The sequence below is a fragment of the Sminthopsis crassicaudata genome, chromosome 2 (genome assembly GCF_048593235.1).
Source record: "Sminthopsis crassicaudata isolate SCR6 chromosome 2, ASM4859323v1, whole genome shotgun sequence".
Classification (NCBI taxonomy): Eukaryota; Metazoa; Chordata; class Mammalia; order Dasyuromorphia; family Dasyuridae; genus Sminthopsis; species Sminthopsis crassicaudata.
Window position 1 is genome coordinate 313,942,929 of NC_133618.1, and position 19,782 is coordinate 313,962,710.

The following is a 19,782-nucleotide window of genomic DNA, read 5'->3' on the forward strand; positions in this document are numbered from 1 at the left end:
GGGAGGAGGAGCTCCACCCTCGGGCAGTTCCCAGCCCATGAAACAGAGCAGCAGTCGGCAGCCGCTCTCAGATGGGAGCCGCTCTCGGAGGCAGCAGGGACCCTGCGGGCGCCCAGGACTGAGCCCGCAGCCCCTCACTGGCTCGGACATCTGGGCAGGAAGGCACCAGCCCGCGCCCGGGCACCCCAAACTTCCCGCCAGCTCTCTTCTTAAAGAGCCTCTCTCTACGCCTCACTCACCTGCCGGCTCCTGGAGGTTCCCAGAACCCGCTTCAAGATGCTCAGGTTATGGGTGCTGGTCCCTCTGCCTCACAGACCCAAGTGAAGTGGACTTTCCAGGTCTCTTCCCCCACGCCCTCCCACCAAGGGGAAGCTTTCCTTGGCATCTCCTCCCTTCCTTCCCCTCCTCTCCCCTACCTGGGGGTCCTCCGTGGGCTCGAGCATGTTGATTTTCCTTTGGATCTCAAGCCCCATGCCCCAGGACTTCTGAGTTGATGTCAGCCATGCGGCTGTTCACGTGTGTCCTGCAGCTCTTGGCTGGTCTGTCCCTGCCTGCTGCATCCCCCCAGGTAAGGATTCTCCCCTCCCTAATCCCACCTCCTTCTCCCTCCCCATGCCCAACATCTGGCCGGGAGTGGGAGAAGGCCAGGAAGAGGCTGTGGGTAGAAAGGAAAGGGCACTTCCATGAACAGACACCCCCTCCCCACCCCTAAGAGCTTAGGATAACCAGGGGCTTCAGGTACTTCCTAGAAGCCAGGACCCTCACCACCTCCAGAATGCAGAACTCAGGTTAAGCCAGTCCCCTGGAGAAAGACCCATCCCAGCTAAGCTTTCTACCCGGGAAGGGGGTGGAGGGGGTTGGGGGGGAAACTATAGGGAAACCACAGCAAAGGAGGGAGGCTTCCTGTCTGGCCCCAGGGCCTTGGCGGTTTTGCTAAAAGCATCCCAGTTAATCCCAGGGCTGGGCTCTGGCCTTGTGGTCAGGGTCGAGGCCCTGGTGACTAGCCCAATGCTTTTGGGACCTCTGACCCAGCCAGGCTCTGGGGAAACAGAGATTTGAGGGGGCAGGGTCATCAGGGAGGTAGGCCCCTTCGGTGGTTGGGAATATACCAGACCCATGCCCAATTGCTCCAATTACTGCCGAGTTTGAGGGGCCCATATGGATAACAGGGATCTGGGGAAAGGGGGGAGCTATCGAAGTGCCCATTCCATAGCTCAGTCTTAGGGTTTCAGGTAGTTTAAGGGGACAATGCGCTCTCTTCTTGGATCTGAACTCACTCGACCAGGTCAGTCCACCCCCAATGTCCCCATCTGCTGGCAGCTGACCTGGAGGTCCTGAGTCCCTGGGCCAAGAGAAGCTCCCGAGTTCTTTTCCCAGGAGCTAGGGCATGTGGCTTAAGGCCTTGGCCCGGGTCCAGCCCGGGTAATGACGTCCTGCCAAAGGCAATAATGTCCCTTCCCACCGAGGAGGGAAGTCCTTTCTCCCACCCAGGCCCTTAATGCCGAAAGCAAGGGTAGTGGTGGTGGGGGGTAAGATGGGGAGAGGAGGGGAGAAGAGTGGGACGTGGTCCAGAAGTAAGGTATCACTACCCAAGCAGAGAGGGGATGACTTGTATTTCCCTGCACAGTCCTGAGGGAGCCAGGCTGCTGAGTGGCCTTGTTGTAGCATTTCTGCAGCTACCAGCCCCAGTGGCCCCCTGCTCCCACCAGCTGATCTCCCTCCCCACAGGGCTCTGGCACCCAGCCAAGCTGGGACATTAAAGGGGCCAAGGGGCTCATGTGGGAGAGCACAGGAAGGGGGATGGGTGGACGGAGGCCGAGCACAAGCAGAGGGGAGAGCAATTATAGACTGGAGAATGCTTCAGTTGGAAGGGGCCACTGAGATCTAGTCTCAGAGCCTTTTTTCTTTTCTTTTTTTCTTTTTCTTTCTTTTTTTTTTTTTTTTTAATAGGTAAGGAAACTGAGGCCCAGTGAGTTGAAATATCTTACCCAAGGTCTCTCAGCAGACCATGGCCAAGGCCTGAAAGATGGGGTGGGGGTGTTAAGATGAGGCAAGGTACAAGAGAAAGGAGTGGGGAGGAAGGAGACATTCACAGGTGTCTGGATCCCAAATCCCTGAGAAGACAATAAATTGACTTCTTATCTGCCAAAACAACCAAACCCAGAAATTTTTCAGTGGGCCTGACACAACTTTCCCTTATTCCCATGTATTTCTTTTCTTAGCAGTGGGACCCACCTCCTGAGAACAGCACAGCAGAAGTAGAAGGTAAGCTGGCCATGGGGACAAAGGGAAATTAATCTTTTCCCCCTCCAACTTGTGTTCACCAGGACTCATATTCTGACTTCCCCTAAGTCTCTAAATGCTTATGGATGTGAAAAATGGGGGTAAAAGAACCAGAATGGGTTTGGCAAAACAGGACTTAAAAAAAAAGAAAGAAAGAAAGAAAAAACGTCCAGGACTCCTAAAATCTGGGAATTGTAAAGTGGTGGTAAAGCTGGAAACACCAATTTACTCTATCCCCCTCTTTTACAGAGGAGGAAACTGAGGTGGATTGTTCAAGGTCACATGGCTATTGGTAACAGAGTGGGATCTGGAATTTAGCTTTCCCAAATTCTCAGTTAGAGCTTTTCCCTCGACCACTACACGGGGTCAGGGATGGGGTAGGAAGCTACCTAATTATCAATAAGGCAAAAGATGAGGGGCAGGAGGGGATGGGTGTTCCTACTTCAACACTCCCTCCTGGCCACGCTTTGGGAGTCTGACCAGAACTTCTCATTGATTACAAACAGACAAAACCTTAGTAACACCCTCCCTCACTTAAGTGAAGGGGGAATCTTCAAAGGGCATGCAGACGTTTGCCAAACAGACATACGTGCAGAAAGCAGTCTGTGCAATGCCAGGCTCTTCACAGAAACGTGCCGAGTGTCCACACGCCGCTGCCTTAACCCCTGCCAGTCACTTCCTCCTCCCACCCCCCAAATGAGCCATTTCTGTGGGTGAGGAAGCATGTATAAACAGGCACATGAACACGCGTGCCGTTCCCTCCAGATTAATATCCTGTCAGATCCGGAAACACCTTCTGCCTGCCGGCATCATCCCCTCCCTGCCCTTCCTTCCCCTCCCTCCCCAGACAGACTTACCTGCTCTGTGTTCGGTGACCCTCTTGAACCCAGCCAGGTGAGAGAAGCAACAGACCAAATCCTCTGAGTTAATGAGCACTTCAGTGTGCCCATAGGGAACCATCACTGACTCGGGCACTGTGGGGGTATGGAGAGGTGGCCAGTAATCCTGCTCTTGAAATATACCCCGATCCAGGACTTACCTAGGTAAAAGCTTTCCTTTAAAAGAAAATATAGGCATCTCTGCACACGTTATAAAGAAGCTTTTTTCGAATCAGGGTTGTGTGATAGGAAGGACTCCAAGGATTTGCATTCAGATTTAGCTTCTGACACAATATTCCTGTCATCATAGACAAGTCAGAAGTCTCCTCGGCCTCATCTGTAAATGGTGAGATTTAGGGCAACCTCAAGTGTTGGTTCTACGGACTTGTGACCAACACTACTAGCCCCAGTCAACCCAGATTCCAGCCAACCCCAGCACATCATGCTTTGTGCTTGACCTTACTTCCTCCTCTTGCCGAACCATGAAAAGAGAGAGTCAGAGCAATATGATGTTATCGGTGAGGAAAAGTTCCCCGGTCAAAAGAGATTTTGTAGGAAGATTTTCCAATTGTATCCTGTATCCACTCTTGTGGAAAGCTCTCTCCATGTCAGGCTGGGTTGGTACATCTCTTCACGGGGACACCTGCTGTGCTCTAGGCCAGGAGCCAGCAGCCCCGCCCGGCCCCTCTCCCTTCCCTCCTGGCAGGCAACAAGCATGAAAAGTTTTCTTTCAGGCACTGAACATTTCCCTTCTTGGGTCTCCGCCCAGCAGGGATGGGAAACTGGAGCCAGATGGGTTCAGCAGGAGGCTTTCGTGTAAAGGGGGGGGAGAGAGAGAGAAACCCTCTGGTAATACCAAGAAAATCCCTCTCAGGGGGCTCCCTGGTCATCCCAAACCAGCCAGACACCAAGCAGGGCTGCCTGGTGCTGTCTGTTCCCCCTACCTCCAAGCATGGCCAGCTGTTCGTCTGTGGGAAGAGTCTGGGGGTGAGTTGGGACAAGCTTTAAGGAGCACTAAAATGGAGAGAGAGAGTAGGAAAGGAAAACATTGCTTCCCAAATGAGTAAAGGCAATGGATGCAGGATACTTTGCAAACCTTAAAGTAATGTACAACAGGGAATTATTATTAATAGTAAAGATCAGAAATTCTTAAATTGGATTTTTCTTTATTTGTTTTTTGTTTTAGGTGAGTTTTTTTTTTTTTTTTTTTAACTGTGCACCCTCTGGCAGTCTGAAGAAGACTTCTCAGAATAATGTTTTTAAAGGTGTGAAATAAAATATATAATGTTACAAGGGAACAAATTATATTGAATTGCAATTTTCACAATTTAAAAAAAAAAAAAAGCAAAAACCTAAATTCACAATTAAGAAGCCCTCACAGACAAAGTATATAGCATCCATAGATCCTTGGATAGACAGCCAGTCTTGAAGCCAGAAAGCCCTGAGTTCAAGTACAACCCTTGACACACGCTGGCTATGTGAGCCTAGTAGGTAAGGCATTTAACTTTCTAGTATTCTAGTCTAATCTCTGAAACCATATATTGCAGAGAAGGTACATTAGTAAGTGGAGTTTTTCACTTGGGTATAACCATCACCAATTAAACCATAAGCCCTGAACCTATCGTTATTACTACTACCACAACTACTACCACTGATATCACTACCATTACTAGTATTACTACTACTATCACTACTACCACTACTACTGCTACTACTATTACTATTACCACTACTATCACTCTACAACTACTACTACTACTAATACTACCACTACTACTACTACTACCACTACCACTACCCCTACTAGTACTACTATTATTACTACAACTACTACTACTACCACTACCACTACTACTACTAGAACTATCACTACTATCCCTACCACTATTAGTAGTAGTACTACTACCACCATTACTACTACTATTTCTATTACTACTACAACTACAACCACTACTACCACTACTATCACTACCACTACCACTACTACTACTAGAACTATCACTACTATCACTACCACTATTAGTAGTAGTACTACTACCACCATTATTACTACTATTTCTACTACTACTACAACTACAACCACTACTACCACTACTATCAACTACCACTACCACTACTACTACTTACTACCATTATTACTACTATGACTACTATTGTTATTACTACTACACAACTACAATCACTACTACTACTACTACTACTACTACTACTACTACTACTACTACTACTACTACTAACTACTACAGCCACTAGTAATTATATTATTTGGGAAGGCTGTGTCTCTTCCACTCCCCTGTCATCCTTGCTTTCCAAAATACATCTCAGGATCTTGGAAGAATTTCCCCATTTCTCCCAGTTTTTCATGGTAGAGAACCGAGTGCGCCTCTTTTCCCCTCTGCCCTCTGAAGCTTCCTGGCCTCTCACCTGGGGAAATCAGGCCTTGCAGGAGTTGCTGAAACTGCGTTTACACAGAAAGAGAGAGGAAAAGGGAAATCATTGTCTCTTTCTGTTGCCAAGATAGTTCTGCTTAACCCAGCCGCTGCCCTCTGACCCTGGCTGGATAAAAAGCTGTTGCTAGCTCATTATGAACTAGGGGAAGGGGTTGTGCCACTTTTAGGAGAAAATCTGCCCGAGGACCACAGGCAGTGTCATCTGTCTTGCCTTAGCAACTGTATCTTTTAAAATTTTATTTATGTTTTCTGTTCAGCGAGATTAAATGCTCAGAATAACGTCAATGTATCATAAGGGCTTCAGACTAAACATGTAGTTCATAAAGTTGAAATGTTAAGTGCTGTTCCCTGTCTCTGTGCCTCAAAAACAGCCTCCAGGCTGCCCTTTCTCTCCTCCAAGGCTCTTATAGGCTTGGAGACATGTCAGGGGCCCCCAGCTCCATTCCCACGGACAGAGAGGATCCCTGCCCCCCCCACTCCAATTTCCACTTTCCTTTCCACTGTTCTAAAGCTGAGAGCCTCGGGCTTTTGGCCAGGTGTGGAGAGGCTCCCAGAAGGCAGAGGCAGGGAGAGCTGGTCTCCCCTCTCCCTGACCCTCGCTCAGCCCTGGAGTGTGACTGTCACCCAGATAAGCATCAGGGTATTGGCTCTGCAGAGGCTCTCTAGGCCACGTGGACAGCTACGTTCTGGGTATTTTCCACGGACTATCATCCTTTCCCAATGGCCTCTGCTTGGACCAAGGTTTATTTTTCCTCAGGGATTACCTCCAAGACCGTGCCATCATCGTGCTCAGTGGAGTGGGACTCTGGCCCCTTCCATTGTCTCAGAATAGCAAGCAAGCAAAGGGGAGGTGTTGACCGCGAGGGGGGCAGGGGCAAAGGGAAGGAGGCTTCTGTTGGAAGTGACACAGCTCTAGTCCAGCACCCTGGGGGATAGTCTGGTCCTAGTTCATAGCATGTCACAGAATTTAGGGAGCTGAAGGGGTCCTTAAGGTCACCTAATCCAGGGGCTTTTAGTCTTTTGTGTGTCATGGACCCTTTTAGCAATCTGGTGAAGACAGATTATATTTTCTTTCTCAGAATTGTATTTTGTTTCCTACATTAATAATTTTTGGGGGGAAGGCAATGTGTGGAGGGGTCACATAACTAGTAAATATCTAAGGAAAGATTTGAACCTAGGTCCTTTTGGCTCCAGGGCTGGCACTCTATCCATTATACCATCTAGATGCCCTGTCTACACTGATAACTGAAGGAAATGATAAATTTTAGTTATAGATTAATAGAAATAAGGGGGTGGAGAGAGAGAGATTTTTTTCCATCCAAGCTCATAGACACCCATAAATTTATTCATAGCTTCTTTGGGGGCTTTGTGGACTCCAGAGTTCCTAATCTAGGTCAATCCCCTCATTCTAAAGTGGAAGAAAGTCAGATCTAGAAAGATCCAATGACTTGTCCATTTGGGTAATGACAAAAGCGTCATTTATTGCTTCTCAATTCTACTCTACCATATTGAATCATTTTGTTATCTGGTTGGCTCTAGGTTTCCCCAACAGGGAAAATTTCTTTTTGGGGATGTTATTAATCATTTTAGAGGCAACTGGGTGGTTTTGGATCACAAGAGATTTTCAATGTTTCTTCACTGGGAAGTGGACTGGCTTGGAGATCCCAAGGTTGGTTTTAAAAATATGGGAGAGGATATAGAAGAAATATAAAAATTTATTCTAATTCTCAAATTGCTTACAAAGTAAAGAAATTACAATTGTAGGATGGAAAGAGGGTTTAGAGGTTGGTCCAATCCCCTTGTACTGATTAGAAAACTGAGGCTGGGATAGCTGCATACCCAATAAAGGACAAAATATGTACCTATGTTGCTAGCTGACATAAAGATATTCTTCCCTGTAAGGAGTCAGCATGATACAAGGGGAAAATAGCAGCTCTGAAGACTAAGGAGATGTATTCCAATTTTGCTTCTGACATTTGCTACCTTTATGACTTCATGACAAGTCACATAACTTCCTCTTGCCTCAGTTTCCCCATCTGTAAGATGAGAAAGTTGAACTCGGTGGCCCTCTGAGGTCTCCTTCAGCTCCAGATCTAATAGAAAATTAAGAATATGGCCAAAGTACAACTTTTTTAGGGCCCAATCTATCTCTATTCTTCTTTACCCATAGAAGATATTATTTGCCCTTCATCACTCAAGTAATAAACAGAGCTGACCCTAAATCCAGCAAACTTTAAACTATACCATCATGCGTATCCTAAAGATGATGACATGTACTGTCTTGGAATGTGCACTATTGTTTTATGTATATAAGTGCCATTTTCTCTATAAGACTATAAATATTTTGAAAGCTAATAGAGTTCCCACTCATGCAAAGAAATGTTCAGGGAAAGCTTAATGGAGGAGATGGAAACTGAACTTATGTTTATGTGATAGCAAGGAGAACAACCTGGCTAAACTTGAGTTTATGCTGGCTAGGGAGGATGGGGCCAGACCCTGAAAGGCCTTGAAAGACAGACACAGAAATTCAGACTTCATTCATTAGGAAATAACCTTTGAAGGTCTTTGAACTCAGGAGTGATATGATGCTTAGAGGTTATATCATTCAGTTCCCACCATTCCCAAGAAGAGCTGAGATCTACTTTCTCAAGGTCCAATAGACTTCTATTAATGATATGATAAACCTACAAGGTTTATATCAGACCAGATTGAGATTAAAAAATCCTCAATTCATTAGCCATTATTTTAAAACAAATTTTATTGATGCTTTTTGTTTTTATAATAGTGGGCTTTTTATATTTGCACACTACTGGTAAATAAACTCTTATGTGTAATAAAGTAAAACATTTAAACAAAACCAACCCATACAGTAACTACATTTAACAGTTAATGCTACATTGTGTGCTTCTAGTCACCTACCTCTCTGCCAAAAGGAGGAAGATGTTTACTTATCTCTTCTTTGGAGCCAGTGTTAGTCACTGCAGCAATTAAGTACTCAAATTCATTTTGGTATTCTTTTTGTTTACATTATCAAAGCTGTGGTGTATGTTGTTCTCCTAGATCTGCTTCTCTGACTTTCTTTACATCATTGTGTTCTAGTGAGGATTCTCTTTCTATGGATCATAGATTTAGAACTGGAAGAGACATTATTTCAGTATGAGGAAACTAAAATTTAGATAAGTTGAGTGATTTGGCCAGGGTCACACGGTAAATTTGAACTTGTCCTTCTGACTCTAACAATAACACTTCATCCTGTATACCAGAAGTTTCAAACTCATTGTCAAATGGGGACTGGAACCTCAATTTAAAAAATCAGGAAATGTTTAACAAAATAAATAAAAATATAGTATGTCATAGTTAATGTTAATTTGTGGTTTTCTGAGTCAATATGGGGCCTGCAGCGATCCATTTCTATTTCAATTTGACACTGTTGCTTCATACAATCCTACCTCTCTTGAGTTGGCTTAAATGTGCCTCTAAAATCCTTTCCAATTCTGAAATGCCAAGACTCTGTGAAGTCTTCTCTTGTTCTCAGAATTACTCATTGTCATCATTTCTTGCAGCATAGTAATATTCCATTACATGCATCTGCCACAGTTTGTTTTAATTCTTCCTCAATCAACAGATACTTATTTTGTTTCTAGTTTTTTGCTACCACACCCCCCAAAAATGTTCAGCAATCATTTGCCTTGTATTTTTGAGAGACTATGTGGGGAAATGAACTTGGGCCCCCAAATTGTAGCTTAAAGGGTTATTATGAGGACCAAATGTGATAATTCATAAGTATGCTTGTTTTGTGTTTATCATTTTAAGGTTTGCAATTATTATGGTGAGCTCTAAGTAGGTGGCAAGGGGACAAGTTTATGCATTTGGCACAATATCTGAAGAAAGGAAGGGTTAAAAGTGAAGGCCTTGGAACCTCACACTCAATCTAGAAGAACCTAATGGAACTCAGGCTGGGTAACAATTCAGTAACTCAGTTCAATAGATAAACTTTATTGGGAATCAACTATGTGCCCAGTACTGGGTGCTTCTGGGATTATGGAAGAAGCCATGGCTTCTCCATTCTAATATAAGGTCTAAGGACATTTAAATAACAGCAAAATAAATGACCAAAAAAAAAAAAAAAAAAAGAGTCCTTATAAACCCAGGTATATACTGCTCCTTTGATTTATACGCTACAACAAGGACATATGTAGGACACAACTGTGGTGTGACCAGGGATCATAATGGATCAAGCATGTGTATAGAGAACATGTGTGGCTAGAAAGAAAATTCATGCTTCTGATGCTATGGAGCCACCAGGGCACTTGCTTTCATTTTCTCTGTCTCTCTGTTTCTTTATCTCTCTATCTCTTTGTCTCTTTGTCTCTTTCTCTCTGTTTCTTTGTCTCCCTCTCTCTCTGTGTCTCTGCCTCTGTCTCTCACTCTCTGTGTCTCTGTCTCTCTCTCTGTGTCTCTGTCTCTCTCTCTGTGTCTCTGTCTTTCTCCCTCTCTCAGTTTTCCTAGCCATGTTGCTTTCTGCTAGGCAGAAAGTCTGCCTCTGTGCTTTAACATTATCTTCTAGTTCTTCCCTACTTCTCTTTCTTCAGGGGGAGGGGTGTCTCAGATCCTCAATTTGATAGTTCCAGGAGCCACCTTTTGCTCTTTCATGATACAAATCCTAGACAGCCAAAGAAAAAGATCCTTAAGTATTTCTGTCTGTCTCTTGAAGTCCTATAATTCTGCTACTGGTGTTTGGGATGAGTCAGTCTAACCCTCATCTGAGTCAGGGTCTGAAATTCCTTTTAACTCCTATTATATCCCTTTGGCAGGAAATTGGGTACCCTCGAAATCATCTCCATTCAGCAAAACTGTCAATCAACTAGGATGAGGAAATTCCTTCCAAGCCCCTTTAATGCCCCTGCCTTCCAAGCATGTTGAATCAAGTGGAGCTGGTGACTTTTCCCCTGTTTTCTACCAGTAGCCAAAATTGCCATTCTCCCTCCAGATGTTTATCTCAAAGTCAATGTGGATATAGTTATCAGCGAAGATTTCAAGGAAGAAATGTCAAGTGAATTGAGTCTCATAGGATTCAATAGACTTAGATTCAACAAATACTTATTAAGCATCTGCCAAGTACTAGGTATTGTGTATGGATAAGTAGGGGAATAAAATCCAGGAGAATAGGAAGTAATATGTTTAAAGAGCCCGTGAAGAAAACAGATAAGGCCTGAGTGTGTCAAACCTACCTTGTCCCTGCTTGTAAAAGAGGGAGTTCCCCACATTTCCTCTTCTCTAGATCTCAGACTCTTTAACTTTTTTGCTTCTCACAGTGTTGCCCTTCCAGGAAGTGTGGGGCCGAAGTTTCTGCCGCTCACTGGAGAAGCTGGTGGATGTTTCAACAGAGTACCCAGGAGAAGTGGAGCACATGTTCAGTCCGTCCTGTGTCTCACTGAGGCGTTGCACTGGCTGTTGTGGGGATGAGAATCTTCACTGTGTTCCTGTGGAGACAACCAATGTCACTATGCAGGTACCCCCACCACCCTACTTTTGGACCCTCTCCCAGGCCAGAATGTTCCCTTCCTGAGGTTCTACTCTTTTCCCATCATTAGAACTTACCCAGTTTTTTACTCTTCATTGCTTGACTCACACCAATCCTAGATTTTGAAACATTCATTAATCCAATAGGCATTTTATTAAATACTTACCATTAAAAAAAAAAAAACCTGCAAGTTCTAGGGCTAGCGATATCACCCTTCCATATCCCTTACATTTTGTATAAGGTAGTAATTGATGATACTTTTAGTTGGGGGCAGGTGGATTCCCTCAGGCTGGTTCTGGTTTCTATATAATGAGATCAGCTGAAAGAAATGTCTGGGATTGATGAGACAGTTTGATTCCTTGGTGTGGGTCTGCCATTGCAGAAACTGCTGCTGTCTGCCCCCTGTGAGCTTCTTGTCTGGCACGCAGCAGGGGTACATAGTGCAAAGGACTCTGTTGCTGGAGGAAAGGCAATGGGGAGAAGTTCTGAGTTGGGGGAGAAGAGACTATGTTCTTCCAGAATAAGGATCCTTGGCTTTTTTTTTTTTTTGGTGCCACACGCCCCTTTGGCAGTATGGTGAAGGCTATGGATACCTTCTCATAATAATAATCTCATAATAAAGGAGGAAGCGAAGAGCAAAATTTCACTTAAAAGTCAGTGGAAATAAGTTTTATTATTTTTCTCCCTTTCCAAGTTTAGAGAATCCCCTGAAATTTATTCACAGACCCAGGGTTAAATATCCACTATTCTAGAGGAGAGATAGATGGGAAATTTTAGGTTTTACCTTGCCCTTCAAACCTCATAACCAGCTTCTTTTCCACCTTTGCAGCTTCTGAAGATCAAGTCTGGGGAACAGCCATCCTACATGGAATTAGCATTCACTGAGCATGTGCGGTGTGAGTGCAGGTATGGGATCCCTGCCTCTCACCACCGACATGGCACAGGCTGTGACCAGGGCCCTAGGCACTCCCGGGCCTGTGGTGGAGGGTATTAATATTCCTACTGTCCTGCCCACCCCCAGCAGGAGATGGGAGATGGGACAGTAGAGTCACAGAATTCAAATCTTGGTTCTGTTCTTACTTCCCTATATGATCTTGGGCAAATCACTTACCTTGATGAACCTCATTTTCCTCATCTGTAAAAAAAAAAAAAAAAAAAAAAAAAAAAAAGTAGGGTGGGGGTTGACTAAGCGGTCCCTATAAGGTCCTTTCCAAGCCTGGCTCTAAGATCCAGTTAGGGGCTTGTGATTCTGGGACACATGGCATATTAGAAGCAGAAAGGGGCATTCATTATTATTCAGAGCCATATCATGTGGCCAGACTGCTATCTTCTATGAAAACTTGTCTCTAAATTCCTAGATTCCCCTTTCTTGGAAACCAAGGCCCTTTGCTTCAAGTGTAGTGATCTTTGGGAGCTCTTGATCAGCAAATCAGTGTCTGAGGCAGACGGGTGGTCAGGTCTCCACTGAAGCCTTCTGCATTTTGTTTCCTGGATTTTTGGAGACAGGGAAATAATTAACTCACCAAGAGGCACTCTGGCTACAGCTGCATTTAATTTCCTACTCCTTTATCCATCTCTCCCCCCACCCCCAGTCCCCATCCTCCTTTCCTAGCCTTTGCCTGGAGAGGTAGAACCAACAGCTGGTTTACAGCTGTGGCAGAATGAGGACTCCTGGGTCCCATCCAAAAAGCAGGAAAGAGAAGTTTGAATAACTGCTAACCATGCAGGTCTTTACAAGTGCTGGGGTGCTCAGTTCTAGGAGGAAGGTGTAGGCCTGGGAAGCCTAGCAACCAAGCACAAACTACAGCCACTCACTGGGGAGCTGATGGAGCTTGAAAGTTTTAGAGGCTGATCTTTGCTCTGGGGCAATTATGTTTGGAAAATTGGAGCAGATTCCATAGACTCTTGATAGAATAAAAGGACAAGTCCATCTGAGTGCAGCCTGCCCTGGGAAGGGACTCTTTGTTAGGTCAAAGGGAAACACATGTGGTTTCTTTAAAGTTCCAGGCCACGGCCAAAACCTCCCCTGAATCATAGGGCCCCTGGAACTCCCGCCCCAGCTCAAGAAGCATAGAAAGAATGGCTCATTGTCCCTTTGGCCCAGGGGGTAGACCAGCAGACCTTATTGCTAGTACAAGGGGTCAGGAAGACTTGACATCCTCAGGAATCAGGAGATCCTAAGAGCAAGAGAGGGTGCTATTTCTCGCGTCCTCGGGCTCTAGGCTAGCAATAATCAAATCCAATAACTTGGGGAACCCTTAAATCATCTAGCTATAGTTCACATAGCCCCAACTAATTATGGGGCCTTTGTCTTCCCTCCCATTTACACATCTCATTACCATCTGTTCACGTGCCAACTCAGAGCCACATAGAACCAAGCTTTGGCTCAGCTTTGACCAAAATGGGACCTTAGGGACATAGTCACTCTTCCAGGGTCAGGCATATCAGAGTTTGAATCCTGCCTTAGACACTTCCTAGTTGTGCAAATGAGGGCAAGTCATTTAGCTTTTCTCAGCCTCAGTTTCTGCAGTTGTAAAAGGGCTGATAATAAAATTTACCTCACTGAGGAACAAATGAGAATAGATGCACTTTGCAAATCTTAAAGCACTATCTCTTAGCTATTATTATTAGATTAGCTCTTAACCCATCTTCTGGTAATACAACTCAAGACTTTGAGGTAGGGAAGCAGTTTAGATCAAAGTTTCATTCATTGCTGGAGAGAACCTTCTAGTCAGGAAATTTTCTCTGTCATTGTGAATAAGGAGCTCTTCTATAGCTTTTTAAAGATATCCTGGGGGCACCATGAGATTAAGTGATTTGCCCAGGATTGTATAGGGTTATGTAGTTAGCAGGTATCAGAATTAAGACTTGAACTCAACCTGATTCCAAGGCCACCTCTTATTAATTTTTGTGGTGGTGGTGGTGGGGTGAGGCAGTTGCGGCTTATGAGGCAAGTGACTTGCCCAGGGTCACATAGCTGGTAAATATTAAGTGTCTGAGGCTATGTTTGAACTCAGGTCTTCCTGATTTCAGTGCTGGTGCTCTATCCACTGCCCCCCAAGGCACTTCTTTATCTTTATACCATGACTCCTTTCAACCACATGATCTGGTTTTAATAATTTTATCTGATATCTATATAGCCCTTTATCAATTTCAAGACTTCCAAATACATTAGTTCATTTTATCCTTACTACAGCCCTATAACTAATAGGGTGTTGTTAGTGTAGTAAGTTTTGGAGGGGAGAAGAAGGTAGGGTTTGAATTATTATGATATCTATTCTAAAAAGAAACCTAAGGAATTAAGTGACCTGCCCAAGAATCTCAGATCTCTATGAAATGGGTATTCCCTCCTGTATGCAGATAGCAATCTTATCTCTGCCTGATCGTTGTCTGTGATTTTTGCTCAATCTGGCCACACCATGAGGTAAACAAAATGCTTTCCTCAGTTGAGCCACCATAAGAGGTAGGTAATGTTATTTATATTCCCATTTTACAGATGAGGAAATAGAGGTTTAGCAAGACTGATCAATTTGCCAATCATCAAAGAGCTAGTATGTGGGAAGAACAGAGCTTCAGTTTTCTGACTCCCATACCAATTTCTTTTTCCTTGAACCCCATGGACTACCTCCCCCCAAACAAAACAACAACACCACATAGAGCTTCAATATCATTTGCAACTCATGCTGATCTTCAGAGATCCACCTCCTGAGGATTTAATATCAGGGCAGATTCATTCCCTGGGAGACTTACCTTCGAAGCATCTACTCAAGTGTGATCCCTGAAGCATCTACTGGAGCACTAAAGAAGATCCTATAAACTGATCCTATAGACTGACGTTGGCAAGTCCCCCAGATGCTCACTGGCCTCTCCTCCTCCTCTTAACCAGAAGACTAGAGTGCTTTGTTTTCCAGTTGAACCGCCACAGTTGCCGGGAGACAAAAATCACCTGAGGGATGAAGGTTCTTTGGGTTACAGCTAATTCTTCACTCCTAATTCTATACACTCCCTGACAATTGCTGGTTTCCTGCCTTCCAGTCTCCATAACCCTGTATATCTCTCTGAGGGGTTTCATGTCCTCAAGAAGGCCATCTCTAGAAAAGGGAGAGCTGGATCTGGCCCCTAAGTGTTGCTGGTGTTGGACAGGAGCTAATATTCTAAACCAGCTAATATTACTGTTGATCTACTGTGAATTAGCTATTCTAAAGAGTCTCTGTTCTCCCTTTCCTTTCAGGAAGAGAACTGAGGCCCAGATACTTATCCAATCTTTTACGAATCCTTTTTATAAAAAGCAAAGGATTAGAAATAGAAGATGAGAAAGGTACCAAAGGGAAGGGAGAGTGAGGTGTGAAGTCATTGACTTTGAACCAATAGAAATATTGGAACTCTCAGAATTTAACTTTGAAAATATTTTATATTGATTTATTTTTTTTCACCAAACTATCGTATCTTATATCCTTTTCTCTAGTAGAACTTTCTCTCTACTCTTCCATTCCCTCTTTTTGGTATGGATCTATGATTTCATTGATGGAGGGAACTTCTGGTATAGAATATGGAAATGCCTCTACAGTTGCAAAAATCTTAATTGACTGGAGGCATTGAGAGGTAACTTATTCAAGATCACGTGTGGTGTAGTGTATGTGTGTGTGTGTGTGTGAGAGTGTTGTGTGTGTGTGTGTGCCTAGGGAGAGGTCCTGAATTTAGTCTTCCTGACTGCAAGGTCATTTCCATTGAGTAATGCTACCTCCAAGAGCCCTGCCTTTCTTGTAAACAAAATTTAGTAAAAAGAAACAAACTGGCCTATTCTCTTGTTCTTGGTGCCTTAGGGAAAGCTACTTTGGTAAGGTAATCAACTATTGATTGATTGCTGGTTTGGGGGGCATTCTGCACTTTGCAGGGGTTGGGGGAGCTGAGGGGAAGAACAGCATTTCCTTCTGAACTCCCTTTCTGGGTTTCCTGCTTTTAAAAAGTGTAGGATTTGGGAAGAGACTGAATTTGAATTTCTACTCTGCCACTCACTAGCTAGCTATGAAAGCCTAGCGGTCCCCTTCCCTGCTGTGAGCTTCAGTTTCCTCATCTGTAAAGTGAGAATGATTCTTGTACAGCCTACCTCACAGGGTTGTTGTGAGGAAAGCGCTTTGTAAACCTTAAAGCACCATATAAATATGAGTTCTAATCATAATGATTGTTATCATTATCTCCATCTACAATCCCATTGGACTATTCAGGGTAGAACTGGTCATTCCCCTTCAGCCATCTGGTGCCATTCCAACTTTAGATCCATGTTTGATGTGGACTGTCTCTCTACCCCTGACTCCAACTAAGTTCTGGGAATTAGGGTTCTCCCAGGCCACTTTGGTCCCCTCTCCCTAAAGCCCCCCATTAAATTGGCCAGTGCCAATTACTGGCCCTGAGAATATGATCTCTCCCAACTCACCTTCATCTCCTTCCCTTCTCTTCTCTACCCAGGCCTCGGAAAGAGAAGATGAAACCCGAAAGGTGAGTTTGGGATGCAAGTGAGCTGGAATCCAGCTCAGGACAGCCCTTCCCCTTTCCCCCCAGCCCATCCAAAGCCAACTTGTCCTGATCCTTTTGGTTTCTTACACAGGAGGAGAATCAAGGGTAGAGGGAAGCGGAAGAGAGACAAGCAAAGAACCAAAGACTGTCATCAGTGAGTGTGGGATGGGGAGGGGAAGATAAGGAGGCTGGGGTTCTGGGGCTGGTAAGGGTGGGAGAGAGGAGCTAGACTCTAGAGTAGAGAGAACCCTTTGATGATGGAAGGAAGAGCATCTGGGCTAAATATCCTACTGCCCATATACTGAAAGTCTGCCAAATTACTAAGGAAATTAACTGACCTTGATCTTTATTCCCTGTAGAACTTATTTTTCTCTTCTGTCCTCCTAACGAGTCCTCCTTCAGAGGAATTTTCCCTCTATTCCTTTTCCCTCTTTTTTGTGTGGAGCTATGATTTCCATAATCCCTTCTTATTGACTTCCTTCATACTCAGAAGAAGTGGAAGTCAGTGTGAAGGGAAAGACTCCATGACCTTCACTGCCTCATCCATTCACACATGGTGAAATGGAAAGATCCCTGGATTTGAAGTGTGAGGGTCTACTGCTTACAGCCTCCTTGGGCCTTAGTCTCCATATCTGTAAAATGAGTGGGTTGCCCTCGATGGCAAATCTGTGATCCTCTGACCTCACAGTCACAATTTATTCTTAGAGACATGGAAACAAGGAGAAGTAACCCGTCCAGGATTACACAATCAATGGCAGCCAGGGCCTGGACTTAGATCTGAAAGTCCTAGTTTGCGCAAAGGGCCCCTTTGTTTTTTTCATGATCCAAACAAGGCACTAAAATGTTAAGAGCTTGGCTCTGCCTTTCAGACCCCTTCACAGGAGCACACCCCCAGATTTCACTCTGGTTCTGCATTTTGTTTTGGGCAGGTGTGAAGATGCTGTTCCCCAAAGGTAACCCAGTGGACGCTGGAGAGAGCAGCCTCTGCTCAGCTTATATTTATTGTCCTTTTCACAATCTCAGTTACCTCCCCAACCACAGCCCCTCTATTTATTAGCCAAATGTAACCCCTGCTGAATGTCTACTTCTCCCTCGGCGGGGAGACTGACCCTCAGGACTTTGGTGCCTTAAGAAGAAAAAGAGGAAACTACAGGAGGATCCAGAGTTGAAATCATGTGGAATGTATCTACACACTGAACACTTAACTATGACTCAGGAGAGTGGGGGGGGGGCAGGGTTTTCCTCCTCATCCCAGGAACCTGGGATGCAGAGGGGAGGAAGCAATGCATGAATTTTCTCCCTCTCTCATTCTTGCTTTCGAATGAAACAGGGACTTCTGGGCCCTCCAAGGGGAACATTTGTATCCCTTGTCTGAGGTCTGAGTAATGTTCTTTTGATGGTAAGGAAACAGCCACTTATGACCCATATGGAAAGAGTAAACTAGGGAAGTCTAGCCTACCCTGAGTAGGGTGGAGTAGATGAGAAGGAACCTAGGAAGTGGCACTTGAACCGGGGTATCCGAGAGAGGACAGTCACCTTTGTTTAGTAGAAGAAGAGAAAATGCTGGCTAAGATCTCAGGAGAAAATTTGCTGGAGCAATTAAGACTTTTCTTAGCAAGTGCCCTCCCACCCTGGCAGCCATGCAGAATCTCAGAGAGCCAAACCTGGCACAGTTGTGAAGAACAGTGGATACCATGGTGTGGAGGAGACCTCCTCTAGTCTCCTATTTCTCCCAGAACCTTGCAACCCTTTCCTACAACTTGATTGCAGGAATTTATCTCCTGGCTTGGGATGCTATCCCAAAGAGTCATCCAGTGCCACTCTGACCCACTGGAAGTACCAATGAGTACAAATGCCAAAAGGATGTAGGCAGACAGCCCTTAGCCCTGGGCATGGTTAAGGTATAGGAAAAATACCTGAGGACTCCAAGGAAGATCCCTCTACTCTATTGCCATGTTTTCTGGACAGGGCATCCAGCCCATTGAGGAGCACTGTTGTACACCCAGGTCTTCTGTGAAATGGGTTCATTAGGTTCCTTTTTGAGGCGGCTGGGAACTTTCTAAAAGGGTAACACCAGTACTTCCTGACCACCATGTTCAGTAGGCGCAGGGAGACCAAAGAAAAGTCAAATTCTCTTAAATAAAGTATTTTAATCCATTTTTTTTGCCTGGGGAAATATAATTGCTTGCCAGGAAAGGATGATCTCCTTTGTTAAGGATGGAAAAAAAGCCTATGAATCTGGATTAAAAGGGCATGCAATACTATCCCCATTTGAAAGCTGAGGAAACAGAAGCACAGGATAAAGTAACATCCATCCAGCTGGAGCCAGAATGCTGACCCTTATTTTGTTTTTATCTATGACTACTCTGTCTCCTCATACAGGTAACTCATGAAAGCAGAGGTTCTTAACTGGGTTCCCAAATAGATTTAAAGGAATTCAAAAATTGGACAGAAAAAGTTACATCTTTATTTTCATGAATCTCAACTGAAATTTACCAATTCCTTCAATTATGAATGTAAGCAACAACAAAAAAAAAGTCTTTGCCTTTACCAAATTACTACAAGGATCTTTAGAACAGCTAGTCCTTTTATGAAAGCACTTGGGGTATCTTACCCCGAGAATATAGTTCTGGATTCTGCTCCAGAATCAAGAAATGAAGTTGGAACTTCTCATGACCTAAGATGTTCTCAAGTCTTGAGGGATGAGACTATTGTTTTTAGGGATCCTCTATCTAACCTTCACCCCAGCCATCACTCAATATGTTATCCCACCAAATTCAGCAACACCCTCCTATTCCCATTCAGTAATTGGTTTTATCCTCAGCCTGAGTGGAGATGGGCTGATCACTGCTCCTCAGAGCCAACACAGATCTTTATAGTCCACCTGGGAAATCTGCCAGGTTAGAGAGGATCCCCCCTTTTTGGGGCCTCCCTGAGGGATTTGGAAGAGATGTCTCCATCATACTCTGGCTGGAATGCAGAAGAACATCTGTTTGGAAGGGGACAAGAGCAGTCAGGGAGCTTAACTGCTAGACTCCTCCTTTCCTGTCTTCTCCCCACCCCAAAATCTTGCTTTATCATATTCCCTCCTGCTTAATCCTTTCTGCCTCTGGCCTCAGAAGGGACTCCCCAC

At 44.6% G+C, this 19,782-nt stretch overlaps 1 protein-coding gene and 1 long non-coding RNA gene across 3 annotated transcripts; one reads left to right on the forward strand and one right to left on the reverse strand.

Moving 5' to 3' along the window:
* The first annotated feature begins 70 nt into the window (after positions 1–70).
* PGF (placental growth factor) lies at positions 71–18,806 on the forward strand. The gene is made up of 7 exons (XM_074290018.1): positions 71–568; positions 2,223–2,265; positions 10,927–11,123; positions 11,965–12,041; positions 16,602–16,631; positions 16,741–16,803; positions 17,579–18,806. The coding sequence occupies exons 1-7, from the start codon at positions 494–496 to the stop codon at positions 17,604–17,606; spliced, it is 513 nt and encodes a 170-aa protein (XP_074146119.1). The 5' UTR covers positions 71–493; the 3' UTR covers positions 17,607–18,806.
* Positions 3,364–15,114, reverse strand: LOC141556227 (uncharacterized). Of its 2 annotated transcripts, XR_012486473.1 has the most exons (6): positions 14,886–15,114; positions 12,247–12,623; positions 11,920–11,996; positions 11,213–11,250; positions 10,877–11,094; positions 3,364–3,498 (listed from the first exon to the last, which is right to left on the reverse strand). It is a non-coding gene; the product is annotated as an uncharacterized LOC141556227 (long non-coding RNA). The 2 variants fall into 2 exon arrangements; XR_012486472.1 differs by lacking the exon at positions 14,886–15,114 and having other exon boundaries at positions 12,247–12,726.
* Positions 18,807–19,782: the final 976 nt, after the last annotated feature.